Genomic DNA, 27,475 nt, shown 5'->3' with positions numbered 1-27,475 from the left:
CACACACACACACACACACACACACACACACACACACACACACAAACTAGCTGTGTAACCTTGGGCAAGTTACTTAACCCTAATTGCCCTCCAAAAGGCAAAAAAAAATTGTGGGTAAATTAAAGATCAATGGAGAGAGACTGGTGGATCTGTTAAAGCTGCATAATAGGACCAATAAAAACTGTGCAGGAAAAATGAGTCAAAGTACATTAGCAGAGGGACTTTATGTCCAGAAAAAGAAGGGCCGGTCATCTTGCCAGAGTGACCAATAAATAATGGATAGCCCATATTCACATAGAAGGTCAAGAGACCTAGATGAAAACATGCAACATAGACCCCTTTAAGGGGAGTTATAGGTCAAGATGGATAAGTGTTGCACAGGATAAGAATGGTTTGCAAGCTGTACCATTGATTGGAAGATCCCCACAAACTAAACTACAATCACAGATAAGTATCAAAGAAAAATAAACTTGAAGAGAAAAAGAAAATCACTTTCATTTCTGGTTTCATATAATTACAAATAACACCAAAAGAATAGTTTCTCACTATTGCAAATGTGATTCTTCAGCTAAAACAAAAATCCAGCAAATGAATGTTTATTACTTCACTGTTTCAAGGTTAAACCAATGCAGTTCACAACTCATTGATTGTCACAGTCTACATTTGCTCTTATGGTTGAAAAAACTGATCACTATTTGGGGAATTAGGTAGCAATGAGTTTTGAAGAGAAGGGAATGTCAAAATGGATTACATAATCACAAGATCAAAGGTTTAGAGGCTGAAAGCACCCCAGAGTTACTACTTCTAAATCCTTCACTTAACCAATGAGGTATTTGACTAAATGATAGATCTTTGCTGCACTGTAAACTAGACAATATATGATAATGTGCCCATATCAAAAGTACTCAAGAGCTAGAGAAGTTCATAGAAGAGAGAAATCAATATACACTGAAATGGAGAAAAAATGATTCATGGAGAACTGAGAATTAGAAGTGAAAGAAAGCTAAGCGTTAAGCAGGTGAAGCAGAAGGAGAAAAGTTTGATGAAGCTGACAAAATATTTTTTAAAGGTACAGCAGTAAAAATTAGAATAGAAAATTTGAGAGACAGTAAAAAAATATTGACCTCTTTAGAAGAAATGTTGAAACCTAAAAGATGTCAAGTTGAAGGGTGTGTCTTCCTTTTGGAAAGGAATCACAATGAAATGCAGAAGAGATTGGATACTGTCATATGGGGACCACAGAATCACTTCAAATATTTTGAACACAAGATTGACAGGTATTGAGAAAGCAGTGTTATGTAGACTGCACAACAGAGGACCAATTAAGCTAGACAAAGAAACCAGTTAAAAAGGGAATGACATGGTTCAAATACAAGGTGATAAAGACATGAAAGAAGGTGCTGGAAAGTGAAAGATAGGAATGAATGGATGCAGGAAGATTTGGCTAACAACTAATACTAGATAACTTGGTTATTCATTGAATAAAAATCTACTTGGTAACATAAATAAAACCAGATATTTATGGAAAACTCTAAAGGAATGGAACACGTACTTGTGGTTTTACATTCAAGAGCTACAAATAAACACTACTCAAAAGAAACTATAGCCACAGTTCCCATGGCTACATGTCATAGGGTTCCTAATATTTCTACTCTTGATTTTTACAGCTCATGGCAGTAGCACTTGAAGCACTGAAAAGGCCAGATTAGTCCTGAGTACTCACTGAGAATGACTATTAAAGTTTTTCCACAATATTCATATAATCCTTCAGTCCTATCTGATTTCTATTTAATTGATCAACATATTGATCCACTATAGTTAATCAAGATCATTTTATCTTTAGAATATGACTAAGTTCTAAAAACTCCTTTGTAATCTGTCAAGTTTTAAAATATGTATACATATGTAAGCATATAGAGATGATATCACTATCATGATAAGTGCTTAATAAATGCTTATAGATAGATATCCAAAGGGGAATAGAAAGATGCATAATGTGTATAAGTAGGTTTTAACACATTATACATAATGAGCAACATACAGTATGAACAACAAGAACAAGACTAGTGGTCATGTTCAAAAAGCAAAAGATAAGTGACAAACTATGAACTCCCTTGTTGTCTTTACAATAGCAAGAGAGAGTGAGTCTGGATCCTAACCAGTCGGGTATAATGGTGAACTTACAGGACGGCATGGTCAAAAGTCAAACTGGATGGATAGGTATGTCTGGGTTGCAAATTCCATCATGGGAAAGCACAGACACATCAATGAGGTAATAGATCCACTTAAGTGTGAGTGTGTGTGTGTGTGTGTATGTGTGTATACAATCTACTTTGATGTCTCACTGAAGCATGGAAGAGACCCAATATTACTGAGATTTCCAAGAGAACAGAACTTTAGAGTAAAATTTCCTACCAAGCAAAAAAGTCAGTATGTCTGTTGTCCAATGGCCAGACTAACTAAAGTGATAGAGATTCGATGAAAGAATGGTTGTAGATAAATTATGTTTTTAGCCATTACATTTCTAAAAGGTCGTCTTAAAGAGGTTATGATTTGTTTCAATTGAAATGATTCTCCCCAAGGAAGTTACAAATCCATTTAACTGTTGATCTCAATATATGTATATATACCTACATGTATACATCATACACTCATAAACAAGTATTTTCATTCATATGTTAAGTGGCATTTTACTTCTATCACAGATCTTCAAGCTTTCCTTTCCAAATGCATCTTCCAAAAGACCTATAAGACAACCCATAGAACAAGCCAAAAAATGCTGTTCTAAGATTCTTAAAAGTATCTTTAACTCTGTCTCTAGATGTCTATGTCTCTGTCTATGTCTGAGTATTTATATCAGACTTCTAGATATTCAAGAAATTGCCCTAGGAACATCTAAAACATCTCTTACTTTAGAAATAACTATCATTAGATTTTTTTTTAAACTTTTTGGAGGGGGAAGGCAGGGCAATTGGGGTTAGGTGACTTGCCCAAGGTTCCATGCCTAGTAAGTGTGTTAATTGTCTGAGGCCAAATTTGAACTCAGGTCCTTCTGACTCTAGGGCCAATGTTCTTTTCACTGTAGCACCGAGCCTCCCCATAATTAGATTTTAATGTACCAGGAACAACAGTTAATGACATTTTACAATCTGACTAAAAGTAAAAATTTCACTGTAATTCAGAGGAAACAGGTAACCTATGTAGTAGAGTAAGAATTCAAAATATGGAAAGTGAAAAAAAAAAACACCTGATGCATTAGATCTCAAAACAGAGGTTTTATTAATTTTTATGCAACTTAGCCTTTACACTGAAACTTTCCATTTATTTATGGCTATAAGAAAATAGTTCAATTAGATTTCTTCCTTTCAAGAGTTCCAATTCTGAAATGCCTCTTTTAGGCTTTTTCACTTATATTTTAATTTCTCATTCCCTTGAGTTTTAAACAACAGTGTATTTCTGAACCTGGATATAAAGATCTACTCATCAAAAAGGAGCTACAATACCATTGCATTTGCTGGCAAAGAGTATCATTTATTTAAGGACAGCCACCTGAAAAATAACATGGCATTTAAATTTGCCATGATGGTCTATAATTTTTATTGTTCCCTAAAAAACTGATTACAAAACTTATTTTAATCCACAAGGCTAGCATGGCTATGAGAGCATCACTAATATGGGTGAAATTAAAAGCTGATGGAGAAATGGACAGTGGATATTTCATATATAGATCAACTAATCAATGTGCACACGGTATGCCTACGTGAAAGAAACATAACTCATATTCAAAATTTCTGACTGCCCCCCAGGAACAATTCCTGTCTCCAGTGGAGGGAGAAACACTTCACAATTTTTGAAGATTTACCATTATAGGAGTCGATCTCTTTTCTATCTGACCTTGCAAGTTAAATTGTGCAAACATTAACGATCTACTCCTATGCTTCTTCATAGATTGGTAATGACAATGGATTCTCGAAGTCTATCTAATCCAATGCATATTGTCCTAGAGCTTACAAAGATGGAAAGTCTTTAAGTATAGATGTAGTGACAAACTGTATTATGTCATCTGATTAGCAGTTTAATTCAATTTTAAGAATCTCATCAATGACTGGGTCATAGGCTGATGAATTTTTCAGACACAGCAATTCTAAGAGTTATTACTAAGTCAAAGAGGTGTGCATTTCACATTGGTAGAGGGGACACCACACTAGTGAATTCAAGGAATATGTTCAGTTGTCCTGATTTCCTCATCCAACTTTTATACTTAATGCTAACAAAGGGAATAAAGGTATGGCATAGAGTTTCTACAGATAATAAGCTTGTTCAGTTGTTAAGCTTTCCACTCCATTTAAATTTGTTCCCCATTTAATTGAATTCAGAAGTTGAAAATGAAATTTTTGAACTACAAGTGTGTTTCTGTGTGTGTGTGTGTGTGTGTTTGTGTGTACTATAAATATAGCATTAGGTAAGTTTTTTTTTTTTAAGTATTACCTTACTAATAAAAATAAGAACGAAACCATGTGTAAAGGGTAAAGAATTTTAAACTACAGTCAAACCATCTTCTAGGGGAAAAAAAAAACAAAATTCTATTTAGTGCCAAATATAAACATTACTGAAAGAAGAAGTCAATAAAATATCATTACTCACCAATTCTCAAATTAAGAGTATTAATTTAAGGTAATTTTTTAAAATCTCATATGAGCACAAAGAGTTTAATTAGGTTCATGCCATCATTTTGTACAATTTGTTTTTGTAAATTAAATACTTAAATGATTATTTTACATATGGTAAAACAATATCCAGGGTACAAACTAAGGGTATTGACAAATATACAATATAATCTATAGACTTTATAAATGACAAATTTCAAACTCTGGTAGATTTGAGATACTTTATCACCAAGTACTCTACATTCTGACAAAACAGATAGGGAGAGGGAGAGAGGCAAAGGGGGAGACAGAAAGAGAGAGAGAGAGAGAGAGAGAGAGAGAGAGAGAGAGAGAGAGAGAGAGAGAGAGAGAGGTGAATAAAGGTACTCTATAAGTATACCTTTAAATTAATTTTATTTTGATAACATTATTAAAATAATTGAGCTAGCATGAAATTTGGTCCAGATATCATTGCACAAGCCTTCAAACAGAGTAGGAGCAGCCAGCTGGCTTTAAAGGTCCCAGCTAGCAATGTTCCATTTAAATCTGAATGGAGACCACAAGAATGACAGAGGAGTTCAGAAGACTGGTAAAGCTCACTACAGTTGGCCCTCCCCCAAAATTAAAGGCAAAGGCCGGGCAATCTGCTGTAATTAATACAAGTGAGGTGCCACCCTCAGGCTTAGGGGAAATTTAAAACTACAGTGAAGTAAAGAGATAAGCAGACGTTTTGATGTTCCAAGCACAGTGTGTTTTTGTTCAACATTGGTCTAAAAAAAAGTTAATCTATTAAATTAGATAAATGGTGCACAGCCCTTCATTTTTGTACCAGTATTGTTATATGAGATTTTCTTTGTCTAGTCTTTGAGACTTACATTTTCACACCAGGTGAAGCAGACTTATTTTCTTTCCCTCAGTTCTATTTCCCTTTGGAGTATCACTTTAATACATTTTTTTTTTTCAAACCCATCCAACAGCTGTTCCTTGATAATGCAAAAGGATCAATTAGAGATCCCAGTTTCATAAAGCTGACAGGACCAGAAAGTAACCTGCAAAAACACCTAATTTAGCCTTAGTGTAGGTATGAATAACACAGAAAACCTTTATCCACCCCGAAAAAGGCACTTCATAAAAGTACAATGCCACACTGTACAGCTACATTATGGAATACTCACCTTAGAAAAGGATTCATGATTGTAGGCCAAACCTAATGGAGGTTGTGCAATGATTCGGCAATCAGTAGAATGCCTGTGCCCATTTGGAAAGGCAAACAGCAGCAACATGTTCTCAGGCTGATTGTTTCATATTTGGAATCAAAGATGGAAAATGTGATAGTACGGCCCATAATAAGGGAACTGATATAACAAACCATTGTGGAGTACAGCAACATATTTAGTCAAGATAAACAGATTGTGAAAGAAAACTAAATCCCATCAAATGTCTCACATGAGTCAGGATACTAAACAGTCTTTAACACATATTAGCTGCGTCACCCTAGGCTAGTAACTTACCCTTTCAGGTACCCCAGGCAAACTCCCTAAGAATCTTTAAGGTACAACTCCTGGAGAAACAAATTAGTTGTGGATCCATACTCCTAGAACCGATTTCCACAAAAGGGAATTCCCCCTACCAATAAAATCACAGGTCTGGATCCTTTCCACTTTCAGCTAACTTTCCAAGCACACTGAAATGAAATAGGTGATTAAATCAAACTGGCATGTCATCATATCCTTTACTCTGTTATAGGATATTTGTGAGTGTGAGGAGACAGAAACACATACTACCACTTACTCCACACTAATTGTGGATTCTTGCCATTTCTTATTATGACTCCAGGACAAATGCCATCCCTTCCCCTACAGCTTACCTGTAGTGTCGGAAAATCTCTTCTTCCACCTGGGTAATAAAGTCACATTTGGTACATGAGTGTTCTTTGTTTTCTTTGACAGTCAGATGCCCATCTGTCCCTTGCAGGTGATTTGCTTCTTGTTTGACATCAGACGCCTGGGATTCATGCACATTCTCATAATGAAACAGGAGAACATCAACATCGAGCGTAGAGAATGAGCATTGATGGCACTGATGTTTAACTCTGGAGCTTCCTGTAGCCCCAGGAGACAGGTGCAAGAGTAAGAGCGCGCAGTGGGAACAATTACTCTTTCTACAAGCAAACGGATAAGTAATTTCTCCAAGGTGCTTTTCAGGGCTGCAAAGGCCTCTGGGGCAGAATGGACAGTGCTTAATGGTACATTTGTGAATATTGTGTAGTTGTTGATAATGACGAAGGAGTGGCCCCACCACAATTACATCAGGGCCATGGCTCTTGGAGTACCTGAAGTCACAAAACTGACAATTGTAGCTTGTCACTACATTATCCTCTGCTCCTTTGCTAGAGAAGTCTTTCTTTTTAGCTGCACTGGAGCCCTTTTCTGCCTTAGCTACTGACTCACCCTCTGTATTTTTGGCTAGATCATTCTGGTTAATGACAGTGCCCCTGGAAAGCTTATCATTCAAGTCTGGATTAAGGCCTCCTGACTGCCCTCCCCCATGCTGTTTACTATAATGTTCCAACAGTTTGAGGGAGCTGGATGATTCGCAGCTGAAACTACAAAATTTACACCAGTAGTAGCTGGTGGCATCTGTACCATTTTGTCTAGAAGAATCAATGGGCTTTATGGGCACTGAGTAACCCACAGGAGTGTCATCTCCTGCTTTCACGGTAATTTTGTCTTGCCACTTTCCCAAGTCTCCAGAATCACAAGATCGAAGAGTGGGGCTGGACTTATTAGAGTTTTTCTCTGAAGATTTCCCAGACTCGGAAGAGGGGAGAGAAGCTTTTATTTTATTTGGGTGAGTCTGCAGAAAGTGTTGCTCTAGTTCAGTTGAAGAGTTGCCCATATACGTGAAATTGCAGAATTTACAGCGGAAGTATTTGGTGTTCCCTTGGCAATCAGGAGTTTTGCGTCCAATGCCAATGAAAGTTCCACCTGAAGTGACCTGCCAGAGAAGAGAGCAATGTTATTTCAAATGTTGCACTAATTAAATAGAAACCTTGATGGAGAGGGCAGGGAGAAAAGGAAAAAAAAATCATTCTACACTAAAACATAAACTGTAAGAGCATATTATATCTACTAATAAATGATCTTCAATTTTTTCAATAGTCATATATTTGAGAAAAAAGTATGCTAAGTATATTAGCACCAAAGAAAAGATGAAATGGATAAGAAATAATACATCGAGGGCTTATTTCAAGAATTTAAGCATGCATATTTTAGAAATCTAAAAGACTATTTTCAATAGATAAAGTCTAATTGAACTACTTCCCTCAAATTACATTCTTGAAGGAATATCTAGGATCTTTTGAAACTCTGTTTTGTTCCTCTCAAAGATTAAGGACCGCCATCCAAAAACCTGTGGCAATTTCTCAAAAATTACTTAATGTATACACTCTCCAAGGAAATTTTTAGTCCTGTTCCTATAACTATGAGGCTTCAAACTGAATGGTTTTGTACTACAGTATTATAGCAAAAATTGAAGCATTGTACTAAAATTAGTGGAACAATAAACATTCATTTGAACTCTAAAACACTACAATTTAAAAGAGGGGTAAGGGGATAGAGAATGCATAGGAAAAATGGTAAAGGAGGGCAACTCAATGCATCATGGAATATAAGAAGGAAGCAAGGTTGCCATTACATATATTTTTTAAATCTCTATTTTCATTATCAATGTCCCAGATCTTCTTATGAGTGCACCACACCTGCTCTGTGATGTCAGAGATCATTTGACCTTCATTCAAAAGGGTTTTACAGGCCAAAGTAAAATATGACTAAAATCTATGCCATAAATTTCACCATAAATTTGTTTCTTTTCCCCAATTAGGAAGTTGGACGTTGTATAGGCACACTTTGTATAACACCAGGTATGAGGGAATCTACTTGTACCATCTCATGTGGGCAAACAGCACCACTACTAGCAACTGGACTCTGCCTCTCTCCTTCTACTTTCTGCTTAGTGTCAAGATATTATTTTTTAATCCTAAATTTCTGACTGAAATAATCCACAGTGACAGATTTAATCTTCCAACTGTCAGGGAACTGCTGAATGTCTGCAGGATCCCGTTGTCATATATTAGTCAAATGGAATAATTATTTTCTCCCTTCTTCAACAGCTGTGCCACAAAAAAAAAGCATGTGATCACTGCTCATATGAGAATCCTGCCATAAGGAAAGTCTCAGGCATTTAAAAATCATTAAAAGCAAACATTTAAAAATGCAAATAGTATGCCTTTTAGCCATCTAGCATACTAAAATAAAGATGGTTTTATGTCAAATGTGCTGCAAGCCCATATATATTGAACATGTTATCATATAATACTCACTCTTTTGTTAAAGGAATGCTTTTATATTTTATGAGAATGTTATTCTTAAAACATTTCTGTGTATGCTATCATAAAAATGATATTTTCTACATGGTTTTTAGTTTGCCATTAAGTCAACGAATCCTAGGTTTTAAAAAGCATGATCATGATTGGAGTCATAAGGAATACTCACCTTTAGCCCACCTTAAACCCAAATCACCTTGACAATCACTGGTTTAACAGATGATAAAGTCATATGACCTTAAAATCTAAGTTGCCATTCTGCTGACCTAGTCATTAAATGTTTAAATTAACTGAAACTTGCAAAGGTGTAATTCTGTGACTATAAGATGTCACGATTTCTGCAAATCTCTCACCATTCTTGGTAGATGAAGCCATGACTTGACTTAAATAAAATCATTTTCAGTCTGACAAGAGCTACCACACACTTGAACAAGAAGCCTTCTTGAAATATAGGTACTTTATCGTGGAAAGTGTGAATAAAATGTGAATCTATGAAGAGTTGGATGTCTCTCATTTGATATTCTAGAGATAGTGAGGTAATCATGAAAGATTACTGGATGGCAAATCATGGAGAACTTAGATCAAATTCTGTCTCCAGCACTTTGTAGTGACTACATGTACAAGACACACAACCTCTTTAAGCCTGTTTATTTACCTATAAAAATAGGATAATCACACTTCATTAGCTACCTTAAGGGAGAATTTTGAGGATCACATGAGTATATAAAAATATATATACACATACACACATATGAATATATGAATGTATATAATATGTAACATATGTTTTATATATGATATATGGCATAGACATAGATATACACCACACTAGCCATTATGTCATTAATATAGCCAAAATAAGTTAACGCAAAATTTAAAAATAAGAGTATTTAAAACCATTTCAGAGTTGCAAGTCTTCCTAAATATTAAGTGTATAGAATCTCTCTTCACAAGCTAGTCAGTCCCTTTCTATTTTGCAATTCCTCTTACACATCACTCTGCTCCAAACACTCTCCGGTCTAGCCATTCTAGCATCATTGTTGTTTCTAATACTCTCCCATCTCCAATAAACTGGCCTGGAATTCTCTCTATCATCACTCCACTGATTGAGAAGCCAGAGCTTCCTTCCACACCATGAATAAAACATCCAAGTAGAACTAGAGCAGTTTAACAATTGTAAAGTATAACATTTTGTAAATTTACCTAAATCAAGTAATATATTAAATTGCAAAATCAGTGTTCTACACAAATGTCTCATTTTCTAGATCATAAAGAGAAAAAAGAAAATGCAACCAATCTTATGTACTTCCTACTTGAGAGCAAGGAATACAATGAAAATGAAGTAGGACATTACTGTGCTGTACTACTGAAAGAGTACTCTAAAATCATGTAATCTTGTCTTTATTACTGCAAGATGGTGCCTTTGAATACTATTTTCCTTTGTTCCAGATCATAGACAATTTTTCATGTCTCCAAACTCTACTTAAATTTTTTCCCAGAATAAGGGAACCAAAGTATGTATGCAAAGTGATAAGTGCTTATACTAATGTTTCTTAGAAAATGGTAATGAATCATTTCACCAAATTTGAATTCAATGTGATTCAACAAGTGTTTATTGCTAGCCATGTTATGTGCCAGCTATTTTTCTAGTCAATGATGACACCAAAACAAATAAGAAAGTAGTCCCTACTCTCAGGGTACTTATACTTTAAGAGAAGCAATGGATAAGCACTCGTGTGCACACGCACACAAACACACTACAAATTCAAAGCTAATTATAATATGTCACCATTGTACCTTTCCACTTACCTATTCAATGTATTTTCTAACTCAAGTGGACTATTCATAGACCTCTGAACATGTTCTAACATCTCTCAAAACCGTTCCTCTTCTAATACTATTCTCTGTGTTTCTATATCTCTGCCTTTGTCTCTGTCTCTCTATCTGTCTCTTTGATTCTTTCTGTCTCTATCTCTGTCTCCCTCTCTCTGTGTCTCTCTCCCCCCTTCCCCATTTAATTCTTACTTATTCTTTGACTGCAAATTGAAATCCTCTGTTCTAAATGAAGCATTCTTAATTCTCCAGATCTCTAATACAATACTTTGTTTGTACCTCTTTAATGAACTTCCCAATTAATATTGTGCACAATTAGGTATCTGATTTCACACCTTATCTTGCTCCTAGATCTTCAGATAAGAATGATCATGGCATCTAAACTGTTACCTCCTCTACCACCTAGTACAGTGCTTTGTACAGAATAGTTTATTTAGTAAAGATATGTTGAGGACATTTTGAAAAAAGATATTCAGCAAAAAAAATAAATTTTGACAGTTTTATCTCTAGATTCTAATACAGAGTGGAGTGGGGAGGAGAATGAGTGACAATAAAATCGGAGCCATGTTATCACTATAAATATCTGGAAGAACTCATACCACAAATAGCGTGACTATCGTATTAAAAGTCTGGAGATAATTGTTCATTTCCTGACAGCTGTTCAAAAATATACATTTTTTATATACCATGTCAGAATTTTAGACATGAAAGAGTGCTTTGATAACATATAGTTCAACTCTTTTATCTTACAGATGAAGAAATTGAGGTCTGCAAAAGGAGAATAATTTGCCTAAGTTCATACACAGCTAATCAATGGAAGAACAGGGACTCAAACCTAGGTCTATTATTCATAGTCTGATGTTCCTTCCACTATACTGTTTTCTGATGATGTGCAACCTGTAAATTCTTGATACCCCCATATTCTGAGACTTAAATTAGCATGATAAATGCCCCTCCTATTTTAGCCCACATAAGGTACTTCTGAGAATTGATGCCCAATGTCAGCAAAGAACTTAGAGCTCCTTAGAATAAGGCTATAAGGAATGAAATAAACATTCATTTGTGAATTGCCCACTATGTGCCAATAACTGTTCTTACTATTTTTGCAAATATCATCTCATTTGAGTATCACAATAACCCTGAAAGATAGAAGTTAATTAAGATTTCCATTTTAGAGTTGAGGAACCTGAAGCAGACAGAGGTTGTGACTTGCCCAGGGTCACACAACTAGTAAGTATCTGAGGCCAGATTTGAATTTAGGTCTTCCTGACTCAAGACCCAGTCCTCTATCCTGTTTCTCTGCACCATCTTGAGCTCTGTCTATATAAAAGAACCTGCTAGTTCTAGAATTATGATATGAAAAAGCTTATCTCTTCAAGGACAACAGAGACTATATCTGTACTCAAATATTAATCTACTATCTAGTCATGTTTTTTATGAATTGGAGGTATAAAAAGAGTGAAGAGAAATAAACAGAAGAAGAGAGTACACAGAAGAGATATGTGAGTGTTCTATAGTGAAATTTTGTCTCCGTCAATGATAACGGAAACCTCATACTTTGACTCAACAGTCCAGTCCCTCATTTGCTACATGAGGAAATAATAATGACTCTAAACAAAACAAAGATGGTATGGGTAGTTGGAGATGTATGGACAACTGGAAACAGAGGATGTCCATGTTGAAGACAACATAACTATGAAAGTGATAAAGGACTAGAGAGGATGATACCAAAAGCTGAAAGAAGATATTATTACCAAATAAACACACATATATCTTATCCCATATCTACAAAATGTTTATAAGAATGATCAACCCACATAGGAAGGGCATGTTTGAAGGTATATGAAAAGAACAGGCTGTCTTTTTACAAATTATGGTACATCTCTGTAGTCACACACATTGTCTTCAATATTCTCCTCTAACAAAGTATCTCCCACACACCCATGTAAAAATCATATGCGATTTCTTGAAAAATGCAATGACAGAGCCAACTTTGTCTATGACTTTCATGTTATTGATATTAAGTAAGGAAAAAAATAGGAAGAAGAATGTTCACTGAAGGCATTTACCATTAACATAGAGGATGGCCAAGGGAGAATCCAAAGAGCAATTCCTTGAAGATGGTGAAGTCTTTCAGATACTACTATTGTTGATAACATTATACTAATTACATCAAGCCCCAGAACAATGTAGACCCTCCTACATGTGATCCATAATTACTCAAATTAGTTTGACCTAATTATATACTTAGGAAAAACCAAGTGGATGTAAAGAATGTCTTTTTTCTCTACTCTGATAAACAATCAAATGAACAATCCACAGAGTTTGTTTATCAATACGTAAAACTTGGACTGACACTGAAGATAGATGAGGAAGTAGGCCTAGAATTCAAGAGGAGGAGGAAAACAGGCTTGATTACTTTTAACTATACCAAGTTTGGTCTTGAAAAAAATATTTAAATTAACCATATTCTTCCAGAAATCCTAGATGGTGAGGAATCATTAAACAGTACAATCTCTGAAGAATTATGATCTATAGTCACCCAAAGGCAATGTCAAAAGATTCAACAGAAAACTCCTGGCTCATTGGGTGTATCCCTCATGGGAGATATGTGGGAAGTCATGGAAAAACATTGCAGAGGATGAAAAGACAGGGGTGAGCTGTGAATGGGAGCATACACACATCAATAAGATCATGATCCATCAAAGTTTTATGTTGCACACCTATTACAGGATGAAAAGAACCACTACAGACATGAAATTGCTATTATGCTGATTTTTTTTCACTTTCTGAAAACTATGATAGTGCAGAATTGCTTTTTTAAATAAAGGTCAGAATTTCATATTCTATTTTTATCCTGGTTTAAAAAGCTTTTCATTTTATGTACCATGTTTATAGCCTTTGTTTAAAGAATTTATATGCATCTTTATGCTGTATGTCTCATTAAAGAGGGTTCAAAATAGGGGAATTTTTTGTTGTTCCTTTTAAATGTCTTTAGCCTTTTATGCTTATTTTTTTCTCTTAATCAACACAGTTGGCATTAATATGAAACAGTAATCAGTATTATAAGACTAATACATAAAACACTTCAAAGGGAAAAGATTAAAAAAAAAACTCAGACCACTGAAAATGACACTGTAACACACAGTACTTATCCCCAACCATAACGAAAGAAGTTGTTTGAACTGAAAACACTGATTTACAATCTTTTCTTCAGATGTGGTGTGTCCTCAAGAACTATGACTGATTGCAGTGGAGAAGATTATAAGGGACCAATTTAAGATGACTCTTAGTCAATGGATGGAAATTTTGGAGTTTGAACATTGATTTAAAAACCCACCCATCTTATTTTAAGGTTTTTCTGTCTTCAAAAATATATCTTGGAAAAATTTGGCACAGTCGACTAAATTTATAGTATTGTATAAAGAGTCACAGTATTCTCTTACCAATACAAAAGTACTACAGAAAATATTACTAACCTTCTGAATGAGGAAATTAGCCTGACATAGTAAGGCATTTCAAACAATAATCTAGAATGTAGAGAGTATATCCAATATTCTACATTTTGAGGGCACAGAATGAATGCTTTGAAATGACAATAAACTATCTTTGTAGTTAACAGATTGCTCAGCAATCATTAGAGGCTCAGCAAGGGAGGCTATATATTTTGAAACAAAATAAAGTATTAAAGTTTGTAAGAGCAGGGGCAACAGACAATTCTTTAGAAGAAGAAAAATAAAGCTCAACCAACTATTGAGTATATGTATGCGGATAAACCACTTCTTAGACTAGCTGTGTTAATTTGTCAATCCCAAACCAGTCTTGGCACTCAGCACAGTTCCAGTCCACTTAACTCCAATGGTGAGTTGCTGTTTGTGTTTAAGGAATGAAAATTAATGTTAAAACATATCTAAGCAAATCACAATTGTGGAGATAAAACAGCTATTGGAATACACATAGGCATGCGTTGCACATGTGTGTGTCTGTGTCTGTGTGTGTATCCTTCCAAAGTAAAATATACATTACTCGTGGCTTATTCATGGATTATTCATCCATAATAGGGCAGATAATTGAGAGCTGATTGTATATTCTAGAAATAATTATAAGAGAAAAATGCTAGGTCTAATCAATCACTGGACATTAATGACCTATTGGGAAATATTACTTAAACAGAACCTAAAACTTTAACATCTATATAGTATGTTTCCCAAATGCACTTCCCCACAGTAGGCAGGTAGAGGGAAATGTAATAGTGCTAGATATTTGTGTTGAATATAAATAGCACATTTGGAGTATATCTTACTAAAATGACTTTTTTACTAAACAAACAGGCTATTCCAGAATTCACAAATACCTCACTTTACCTTATATTTTCATCTCTACCAGGAGTTTAAGCTGGGCAAGTCCAAGTGTATTTGAGAGTCTCTAATACACTCAAAATAAGTAATCCAAACACTTTCTGATTTTGTTTGACACACCCATTCATACTTGTTAATTGGCAGCAGATAAAACTAATTACATAGGTATAAAAACTCAAATGGGAAAAAGGTACAGCTCCTCATCCTTTAATCTCCAGTAAAACCAACATAATCAAGTCATGATGTGACTGGTAACTAAATGAATAGGAAAAATATTGTACAATTTATTAAATCATAAATCCTTGAAAACTTGTCCCCAATTAGTGGGATACGAATTAAATCTGAGACATAGATGAAGTATTCATTAATTTTAATAATATCTCTAGCTTACTGAATCTGAATGTGAATTCCCAGATTCTAGCAAAGGGAGAAAGAAAACAAGCTCATTTCTGAGGACAACAAAATTAGTAGTAAACATAAATCCCAGTAATGGGAGAACAAAATTACTATCAGCAAAATTCCATTTGTCTTTCAGAGTTCACTTAGCATAACAGTTCATCTTACAAGGCATCTTGACATAATTTTGAATATGATGAAAGAAAAAGAAAATAAGAAATCACTAGACCTGGGAAAATTAAATTCAGCCCAGTGGTTAGGATAACTGATATTTACATGGTGCTTTAAAATTTGAAACACTTTGCACACACTGTCTCACTTTTGTACACACTGTCTCACTTTACTCTTATAGCAATTCTGTGATATTGTTAATACAGATATCTTATTATCCCCATTTTTATATCTGTGGAAACCAAGGTGCACAAAGATGAAGTGATTTGCTTATGATCACACATTTAGTATCAATGTCTAAAGGATGATGTGAGCTCATGCTTTCCTAACTCCCAATCCAGCCTCCCATGCACCATGCCACTCTGTCTTGATCCCTAGCACATAATAAGAAATTAATAAATGTCTATTGAATTAAAGTAAAATTATGCATCACACTTTCATATACTTTCTCAATGTCATCCCTTCCATCTGCTGGCTTATTATACCTCTTCTACTAATGTCTGGATATTATTACATTGTAATCATAAAAATATCTATATAGACTAAAACATTGAGTTCCCCTGCCTCTATAAGCATATATTTACAAGAACACTGTACCATAAGGAGGAGGGGGAGGACAAGGAAGAGGAAGAACAAGAGAAGGAGGAGGAAGGAGAGGAGGAAGTAAAGGAGGAAGACAGAGATGGGAATGTAGATAGAGGAGAAGGGGGGGGGAGTAAGAGGAGAAGCACAAGAACTAGAACAAGAAAGATCAACTCTTGATTACCTACACCATACAGAGGTAAAGGGGGGGGGGATTGGCACCTGTAGACAATTCAAAATTAAACCAGAAGTAGAAACTAGATCTAGTGAAAAGTGCCTTCTTGGGGCGGCCAGGTGGCTCAGCAAGTAAGAGTACCAGTTCCAGTGTCGGGATGACCTGGAGATCAAATCTGGGCTCAGCTACTCAGCACCACAACCAGAAATAACTGGCTGTGTAACCTTGAGCAAGTTACTTAACCCGATTGCTTTAAAAAAAAAAAAGAAAAGAAAAGTGCCTTCTAGCTCTAGCCTAGTTCTGTAATCCTATAAGATTGGAAAAAAATTCCATTTTGCTATGTGTATATATTTGTTTATCCATTTTAATATAGAAATTTTGTGGGTCTATACTAAACTTTAAATATATTCGTATACATGTAAGTATATACACACATATATACACTTATATAGGGGGTGGGTGTCTGTATATATATGTATGTATGTATGTATGTATGTATGTATGCATGTCCATGGTGCAATTTCATTCTACCCATCTTTTTCAATGTAGTTAATAAAAATGATCCTGGGAAAAGTCATTATGCTGCTATTATTATTTCTTTATTTTTGGTTCCTTTTTCTTTTCTGACACTGACACTGCCCTGATCCCTGTTGCCATTGCAATAGCCTTCTGGTTGTTCTTCATGCCTGAAGTCTCTCCCATCACAATCTTTCCTCTATTCAATTATCAAAACTATCTTCTTTAAGAACAAGTTTGACCATGTCACTCCCCTACTCAATAAACTTCAGTGGCTCCCTATTATCTCAAGGATGAGTATAAAATCCTGTTTGACATTCAAAGTCCTTAATAGTCTGGCCCCCCACCTTATTGTAGATGTTGCTGTTACATCACATTATTAATTCATATTGAGATCGCAGTTCACTAAAACCCCCAGAGTATTCCCCAGAGTATTTTCATGCAATCTGTTGTCTAGCCATTCCTCCTTGATCCTGTACTTATATAATTGCTTTTTTTAACCCAAGCATAAGGGCTTTTAACTTATGTCTATTAAATTTCATCATATAAGATTTATTCCATCATTCTAATATATTAAAATCTTTTTGGATCCTTACTTTGCCATCCAATGTATTATTTATCCCTCCTCTGTTCCTGTCACCTGCAAAGTCAAATGAGCACACCAGATGTGGTCAACCAAGCAAGTGAATCATCAATTATGGAGGTATTATCAAATTTTAAAAACAGGATTTGCTACAAGTTGGATGAATGCTAAATTTATAATCAGACCCATGTGCTCCCAATGATTTCTTTTAAACCCTAAGTGTTTGGGTCATTATTTCTTTCTAAGTTGGTGTTTATGTTCAAGGGTTTTATCTTTAATATACTGAAGCACATGAATTTTAAAACAACCTTTATAAGACTACAAAGCACAGCATTAAAAAGTGGACTTTAATTTAGGTACCATTGAGTTAATTTGACCCGTGATGAGGACCAACCTAGATAATAGCCAAAAAAAAATTAACTTAGTTTGCTGGTTTAGCCATCTACATTGATCCAACCAACTTGACAAGTAGCACACCTTTCCTTCATTTTGTGTTCATGTTTTAATTTGCAAATTAAATTATATTTTAATTTGTACACTTTATCCATTGTTCTCCTAGAGTGGAAACTCTGTAGGGGAAGGGACTATCTTTTATTTAAATCTTTTATCACCTCTCTCAGCTTCCCCCAAAGCATAGAGATCTGAACAGCAACTGGCTATGATTCGGGGGTGGTGATCGTGACAGTGTTGAAAATAAATATCACAGACTTTAAAATAAGCACTGGCCCATGCACCAAATTCATTGCACTCTACTGATGGTCAAAACTTATTGAAATCCAGTTCATCATTTTCTCAAAAGTATAATGTTGTTCAATGGAGACGGGATAAGAAATTACTAATATATAATAGGTCCTAATTCATATTAAAGGAATGTGCAATGTTAAAAAGGAAACTTTTTTGGAAAAAAAGTAAAATTTAAACATAATTAATGAGGCTACACTAAAAGATAGTGAACTGTAAGATTTTACTTTCCAAATTATCTTTCCCTACAGGGAAATGTGTCCATTAAAAGTCTAATAAGCTAATATTGTTAAACCTATTGGAAATTGGTCTCCACATTATTTTGAATTCAAATTTAAAACTTCTTGTCTCTAAAACCTTTTCTTCCTGCTTAGAGAATAGTATTTGCACAATGGAAAAGGAGAATTCAGTGTTCAGGGTCATATAAAGGTCTGCCACTGATAAACAAATTGAAAGACTATTCTCCCATTAACTCCCATCTCTCATTAACATGTCATTAAAGGTCAAAATGAATTTAATAGATTGAGAATATTGAAAGGCTCAGAATTCAGAAAGTTTTCTAATATGAAAAGGCAACATCTACACTACACAAATGCATGAAAATTTATAAACTCTTCAAGGTCTAAACTACTTTCCCGTGGGAAGAACAGCTTGACAGGATTCCTTGTTTTATAACCTGATCTTAAGGCCAAGAGTCCCCCCATAAAGATGATGCAAACAATCCCAACACACAGCACATAAAGTCCTAATGAGAAAGTAAAGTCATCATTTAGTAATAAGTGCTTTCATTTAGCAATGTATTAAAAAATATACCCAATAAAGCTGCCCCAAAATGATGGAGCAGTAATAACTTTTTGAAAAAAATTAATCTCTTGCTATTATTCCTAGTGAATCTCAAACACTGAACGGAACATAGTTTAGTTCATATAAAGGTCTAATTATTGACTAATTGTATGACCCTGAGCTCTGATGAGTGAGATTTTGCCTTATTTTGCCTGGGATCATACTTTTTGGCCATCTTCACCCCTTAAGAACTTTATCCCTTTGTCCAGCTCCCATAAATGTATCTCCTCCAATAGAGTTGTTATTGTTTGTCTCTCGTTCTCAGTGAGGACCCCATGGCATCATGCCTTGCAAATGAATTGGAATTAAGTGAAAGAGGGCTGTGCAAAATCATCATCCTCATTTTATCCTCTGGAGCCACCTGAGTCCAGTGGCAAGGATCATCAGGATGACTGGAGATGGCACTGATGCAGTGGGAGACCTTGACCTTTTATAAAGGTAATCTTTCCCAGGACTCAGTTTGACTGAGGCAATGCCCATTCAGTGATTAAGATTAGGTAAGAAATGAGGTAAAGAATGACCTCTTTTACCAAGTCCAAAAAAATGAGAGAGGAAGACCCTTAGGGTTTCCAGCCAAACAGAAACAATCATTATGTTCACTCTGAGCCATTGTTAGCCAATCAATGGGGGCCTTTAGTCAGGAAGACTCATCTTCCTGCATTCAAATCTGGTCTGAGACTTTACTAGCTGTGTGATCCTGATAAATCACTTAACCCTGCTGCCTTGGTTTCCTCATCTGTTAAATGAGCTGGAGAAGTAAATGACAAACTACTCTAGTAGCCAGCAGAGTGAGCTCCTTAAAAGCAAGGACTGCCACATTTGCTCTTTTTCATACACCCAGTCAGCTGTCTGGCACAAAGAAAATATTTAACAAATTCTTGATCTATCTACATTATTGAAGTTCTTGATTAAGTGAATATTTCTGATGACTATGAGTAGAAGTTAGAGTAATTCTAAATATTAGGATACAGAAATGCTATTAAAACTAATGAATTCTGAGACAACCACAATTTCTCTCTTGATTTCTTAGAAAAGAAAGGTATAAAGGTCTAGGGCAAATTTTCTGATTCATCATGATGTGTTATGTCCATAATACATCATGGGGGGCGGCTAGGTGGCGCAGTGAATAGAGCACTGGCCCTGGAGTCAGGAGGACCTGAGTTCAAATCCAGCCTCAGACACTTCACACACACACACACACACACACACACACACACACACACACACACACAAACTTAGCCGTATGACCTTGGGCAAGTCACTTAACCCCAAATGCCCTCCTAAAAGAAAAAGAAAAAGAAAAACATAATACATCATAGGAATTGTATGAATTCACCAAAACTAGAAAAGGGGATGTTCTATATATGTTTTAAGACTGGCAGGGTTTATCCTATCAATCCCATATCTACCATGTAGAAAACAGCCTTATTGTTTAGCATTACACACACATACACACACACACAAAACCACACATATATACACATATCACATTTGTGTACATTCATGACCCTTGCATGTAATAAATATACATATTATTAATCTGTTTTCATGTATATGTTTATATTATCTGTGTATACACAAATATATGTATATAGGGGTATGTGTGTGTGTGTGTGTGCATCAATGAAATAATTTAAAATACAGTTAACATAAAAGGCATAGTGCCTAGTCAGGTATGTCTGGATTTCCACTATCCTACATAGAGCTAAATGCTTTACATATATTACCTCTTTTGACCCTCATAACAACCCTGTGCTATAGGTATTATTACCATTTCATTTCACATGAGGAAACTGAGACTGAAAAAAAGTTAAGTGACTTCCCCATGGTAGCAAAGCTAGAAAACATCTGAGGCAGGATTGGAACTTGGTTTTTCATCTAAACACTATACCATCTAGCTGCCAAATACAGTTCAGAAAAATGAACTTTTGGTAGTTTTATTCTCAGATGCCAAGCCCATTTCAAATATTTCTTTACTTCAATTATACTTCCTCATTCTGCATAAACAATGTGTAAGAATTAATACTCTTTAACAGCCAGTGCAAATTTCTTTAAACTGTCCTTGTCTAAACATAATAGGGGTCAAAACCACAGAGTAGTTTAAATCACCTCCCTCTGGCTGCTATTCATTTTTCTCCTGCTTAAATTATCATAAATCTGTCATAAACCACCAATAGTTTTGCTATCTTAAATAAATAAACAAACAAATAGCAGCTTAAGTGCAATAAGATTAACAAATTCCCTATTTTATTAGTCTATTATTTTGATTCATTTTGATCTAAAAAGAAAATGATTAAATGCATTACTGTAATTCATGAACTTTTGTGTGTGTGTGCACATGAATAACTCAGACATCACAGATTTCTGGCTAAGCAACACTGGAAGTGTTTTAACATTGTAGCCAGTCTTCCAGGAGGTTTCAGTGTCTGGGGCGGGTGGAAACCTCTCAAATGTTTATATTTATGTGTGGGTTTCAAAGAGTATTTGGGATTTCCCTATATTCTATTCAGGACTATAGAAAAATTGATCTGTATTTATTATGAAGCGTAAAAATATTAATCAGCCACTTGTCTTCTAAAGTTTTTTTTGGAGCCACATCTGGAAGAGATGCAATGCGGTTTAAGCACAGTATTCAGCACAAAGAAAATTCATTTAACTTTCTCTTCTTAACTGGAGGAAATAAGCATTTGCAAAATTAAGTTTCTGAACTCAATCGTTTCTTTAAAACAATCACCTATATTGCATAGGTCCTATTTTTGGAAATGCTCTCTTCTTGAGAAAAGACTTATCTTAACAAGATTATCTCTAGCCTGCTTCCTACCACTTTTTGTCTTCATTGCAGTATATGCTGTCAGGCTTTAGTAGACAGTATAGTCTAGGATCAGCTGTTTTATTTCTCATTCTATTAGTTCAAACTGAGATAGCTTGCACATCTGTTTTATTTCTAAAATCACTGCCTAGGAAAAGTGTCCAGCTCATTCTAAGCAAACATAAACTTTACTATAAATAACCAAAGACCTAACAAAATAGCTGTTTGGGGGAAATGGAAGTGTGTTTAAAATTCTGAATTCCTGCAAGGAGAGGCCTCAGCAATCTTAGTTTTAGAGCCTTCTTGACAGCAGAGATCAGTTTCTCTCAGACATTGTCCCCAGAGTAAGTGAACTGAAACTCTAGCAGGAAATCCAGGTATTAACATCATATTACTTCCTAATTATAAAACATCATTTCACATTCTGACATGATTCACTCCTAACCCTTTTATCTAAATCACGTATTTGCTTTCCGATTACAGCCTGACAGAAGAGTGCATCTGACATAAGACAGTGAATTGATCTTTAAAAAGACAGCAGTTCAAAGCCCAGAGATTTTATGCATAATGCCTAAGATGGCTTAATTTGCTGCTCCACAGAAGTAATTCTGTTTGGAAGAATTCATAATGCAAGAAAAAGTTAAAGGGATTTGCAAAGACGAAGCCTATCTTTTTTTTCTTTAGGTTCTAAATTCTTTAAAGTAATAAGGCTGCCATTCTAATATCTTAAAGAATTCTTAGATTTCTTTGCTGATATTTCCTGAAAGCATGATAAGTTGCATTAAGGACCTGCTATTTTTAATATTGCTTTGAGTTCTCTTTGTTAATTGGTACCAGGTCAACGTAAAAGACTATGGTGAACATGCTCTAGCAATTGAGCTGACATTTTAACTTACTTCATATGTGACCTTTGTTGTCAGCTTATCCAAATGACTGCTCTTCCAAAGTGAATAGAGAGGGAAGGAAGCCTAGAGAAGTTCATTCAATTTGAAATTTTTCCTAATTATTCCCAAAGACAAACAATATCAAACCACGAAAATTTTAAAATATCCCTGATCACATGGCACAAAAATAAAATTACAAAAATGACAGGAGAAACTAATTTGCATTCTAATTACTTCTATAAAACTGATTAAGGTATCTACTATGCTAAAAATAACAACAGATAATTAGTTCTTTGGGATGACTGAACTTTTTTGTTCTACCACAGATGGGTTAAAAAAAAAAAGCTAGATGGTATAATAGATAGAGAATGCTGAAGTGAGGAAGATCTCAGTTTAAATCTGCCTCAGGCTTTTAAAACTATATGATCATAGACAAGTCACTTAACCTCTACCTTCCTCTGTCTCCCCATCTGTAAAATGGGTGTAAGGACAACACCCACCTCCCAAGGTTGTTAGGTGGATCAAGCGAGATAATATTTATAAATTCTAGCTACTATTATTGTTGTTATTCCCATGCTTGCTCATTTCAGCTATATCATCATCTAAATATGAAATTACTAATTCAAAAAGATATTATACTTATAGTAAAGTATTCTGTACCAGTATAAGATGGTGAATGAATTATTGCTAAATTGAATATTGGTTCTATAATTTATTACTTACTTCTGATATGTGGAAATTAAGTCATTATCATAAAACTAGGGTATTTCTATCATAGATTCATAAGATGTAAGACCATATAGGTGGCTTTAGAGATCCCCTCGAGCAGCCCCCTCAATGTGTATGTGAGGAAACTGAGGTACATAAAGGCAAAGTAATTTGGGCAAAGTCATTGCAGATATTGAGCCCTCAATCTGGTAGTTTTGCAATAACCATACTTATCAAATATCAATTCCTTATTACATAGTTTTGTTTAAAAAAAAAAAACATAGAACAGGGGCAGCTAAGTGGCACAGTGAGTAAAGCACTGGCCCTGGAGTCAGGAGGACCCAAGTTCAGTTCCGGCCTCAGACACTTAACACCCACACACAAAAACTAGTCATGTAACCTTGGTTAAGTTACTTAACCCCACTTGACCTCCAAAAGGCAAAAAAACAAACAAACAAAAACACAGAACATAATTTCCAAACTATTGTAAAAAAAAAAAAAACTTTTCTGAAGTTTAATTCTGAATCCTTTACAGTAACCCAAAGTCACTACCAGTAGTAGCCTGGATAATGGAGCCAAATCCAAATTCAGGACACAGGCAAGAACTCCACTGACGTAAAGCCTACAGCTAAAGACTTACAATCTATAACAAGGCATGAATTATGATCACACAACCCTTGAAAGATTAGTTACATTTTTGGAAGCCTATGTAAATATCACATTACTCTGATATAAAGCCAAAAATATGAAGCTTGGTTAATTCTGTGGAAGGCTTTATCCTAACATAATGGAAGGGAGAAAGTTTGGAACTAGTTCTCAGGATGAGAGGCTAATACTAACCCTGAACAAACATTTGAACTAAATAGATCAGGAGTGCTTCTTTCCTGCTTTTTACAGGCTGCCTGGCATTAGTTTTAACTACTAGCTTTGGGGCTTTTTTACAGCATGGGCTTGTGGAAGGGATGTACCTTCCATTGTGGCTTTGTTTCCTACGGAATTAGCAAAAACGACAAACCTGTACATCGTAGGTCCCATTTAGTAAAAGAGGCCTGGAGGAATTGATGTCCTGGAGCACACCGGAAAGCACAGTGCGGTTGACTTTCTGGAAGTCTTTGGAGTGGCTGAACTGCACCATGTTGTGGAGGGCCAAGATTTTGGTGTCAAGCTCAGCATCTTGCCTGGTGCGGTTGTGCAATCCTAGGTGATACTTGCGGAAATGCTTAATCAGATCTGTGGGGTCATTGCCATAATAGCCATATCCACAGATGTTGCATTTGAAGTCCTGAAGCTCTGGAGACAGAGGTGCCGTATCTGAATTATCATTGACCAGTGAGTCAGTTTTGGATTTGAGTCTTACACCCCCATCTGAAGGCACTTGTGGGTTTTTTGAGGCTGCTGAAGTTGGGCTGGAGCCTGGACAATCAGTTTGACCACTCTGCGCTTGCCCTGTCTCCTCTGTAGCCTTGGGTGACATTTTTTGTTCTTCATTTGTCTCCAGTGGGTCCCCTGATGGGGTGCAGGCTATATCTTGGGTGTCATCTGTATCTGATCTTAGAGGAGACTTGAAGGGCTCACAGACTCCTCCAGCAGCTGGAGATGAGAAAGCCAACATATTTCTGTCTGTCACCTCATCATGAGGGAAGGATGAAATGTTTCCTCCCTTACTGTGGCTTTCATAATTGAAGCCAGCCTTCTCATTCAGGACTGAGCTTTTTAAGTCCTTCTTAATGCTGGAAGATGAATCTTGGACATGCAGGCAATGACCCTCCTTGCTGTTCACTTCTGCACTGTCACTCTGATCAGTATTTTCTGGCATCTGATCTGCAGAAAAGTCTTTATTTCTTCCAGATACCTTGCTCTCTGTACCTATAGGTTCGAGGGTCTGTGCCTCGCCTTCACTAGCAATGTTTCTCAGAGGGGGGTTCTTTTTCCGGACCATATCTGTAAACATATAAGGCAAAAATCACATGAGAGATTGTTTGAAAGTCACCCATTATTTGATCAGTTATTTAATACTTTACTTATCCTAGTCAACAGCATGCATTGTGTTAAGAATATTAAACATCATATTACAGTCTAGGAAAAAAAGTTTTCAAAAATAGGCTTGAAATAAGCAAACAGTATTCATCAATGTCTCTATCATAAAGAGTGGTCATTTCAAAATGTTTTTGGTGAGTACGGCTTGGTAAAGATTGTCTCTTGCAAATAATTTTTAGCCAAATCATTTCCTTCAATGATATTTTAATGTGCTAATAACATTTCTTAAAGCCTAACATTATTAAATTTTACAACTAGAATATAAATTGATTTCAAAAGAAATACTTCTGTAGCCAAGAAGACAGAAAGTACATTATCAAGAAAATGGATATCAATGTGTGGGCTGCCTAACTGGTTTCAAAAGAATTATGATGGGGGCGGCCAGGTAGCACAGATAGTAAGAGCACCGGCTCCAGTGTCAGGATGACCTGGGGATCAAATCTGGGCTCAGATACTTAGCACCACACCCAGAAGTAACTGGCCGTGTAACCTTGAGCAAGTTATTTAACCCCGATTGCTTTAAAAAAAAAAAAAAAGAATTATGACGATGACATAAGATTCACCTTATTCCCTACTTGATAGTTTTGTTTTAGTAGTAATATGCTAGATTTGATCAAAAGGCTAAAGGAAATGAGGCTACAAGTAATGGGTTTTGTTTTACTAAGACTCTATTCAGCATAATACATGAACCTACCTAGGACTGTGGAACTAATTTATTCTCTTCATTAATTCTGGAGAAAACTTAATTTACCTAAAACAAGTCAAAATATATATGTATTTAAAAGATAGCCTTCCAAACCTATACTATAAGTTAGCTAGCTACAATGACCTATACACTAACTAAAACCATGTCTTTTCATATGGCAATACCACTATCTAAGGTATAATCTGGATAAGTTACTGAAATTCTAAGTGCCCTTGGCAACTCTCTGTGACTATACATTGAAGAATAGGTGCAATTTATGCATTGGTAGAAGGATTTCCCTTACTAAAATGTCCTTAGAGTTATGAAATGACAGAACCTGTCCCTAAGAAGCTCTAACAACTACTAATAAATAGATTTTAATAAGAGTGGTACAGCTTTGCTTAACATAAAATAATAGTCCTGAAATAGTAATGAAATAGATATGTGTATATTTATATGTGTATATATATATGAATATATATATATATATGAAATGTGTGTGTAGTTTGTTATTTGAATCACATTTTAAAACTTACTACTTAATACCTCCTAGAATTAAGATTTTGGAATATGAAGTAATTTTATTTACATAATCATCCCCAAATTATATAATCAATTTTTACAAATAAACTGATGGACCTATTACCAACCATTAGTTACATGCTTTGTAAAGACTTATTTCCCCTCTACTAATAATAAGATTGTTGATCTGGTCACATTTTCTCATTTGAGCATCTAAGTTACAAAAAGCATGTAACACCAAGATGTGTGGCTAGCATTATGATGAAGTTTGTGGCCAGGGAGCAGAGCACAATTAATTGATCTATATGAAAGACCTTATTATCACCAAGCTCCAACAAGCCAAGTACCTAGCCACAAACTGACAAACTATACTAATGATTCAGTAAAATTTTATTTTTTTTGCTTGTCAAATGGTTGTTCATATTTAGACACAAAGACACCAAAAATGTTCATTCGTCAAATTTACTCTGTTTTAAAAGTTTTTTGTTCAATGTTTTCCTCCCCAGAGTGAGTATTGAATTTGGAGTTTTCTCCCTCTATAATGTTGCTTGCTTGATATTTGTCACTATGTCTTCTCAAAAAAATGTTAATTCACTGTATAA

The 27,475-nt window shown here is 35.3% G+C and overlaps 1 protein-coding gene across 5 annotated transcripts in view; it reads right to left on the bottom strand.

The window, feature by feature from the left end:
- The window catches only part of TRPS1 (transcriptional repressor GATA binding 1), a 312,015-nt gene that overhangs the window by 229,096 nt on the left and 55,444 nt on the right, over positions 1 to 27,475 (bottom strand). For all 5 annotated transcript variants that reach the window (XM_069081182.1, XM_069081186.1, XM_069081185.1 and 2 more), the window contains 2 exons: positions 24,645 to 25,570; positions 6,514 to 7,643 (listed from right to left, as the gene is read on the bottom strand). In XM_069081182.1, the coding sequence (XP_068937283.1) occupies positions 6,514 to 7,643; positions 24,645 to 25,570 (2,056 nt within the window). The remainder of the gene's footprint in view (positions 1 to 6,513; positions 7,644 to 24,644; positions 25,571 to 27,475) is intronic.

The sequence above is a fragment of the Petaurus breviceps genome, unplaced genomic scaffold (genome assembly GCF_028583685.1).
Source record: "Petaurus breviceps papuanus isolate PSGF00001 unplaced genomic scaffold, PetGlider_PUasm1.0 98, whole genome shotgun sequence".
NCBI lineage: Eukaryota > Metazoa > Chordata > Mammalia > Diprotodontia > Petauridae > Petaurus > Petaurus breviceps.
The sequence above is the reverse complement of the archived record's forward strand: the minus strand, read 5'-3'. Positions and strand labels throughout refer to the sequence as shown.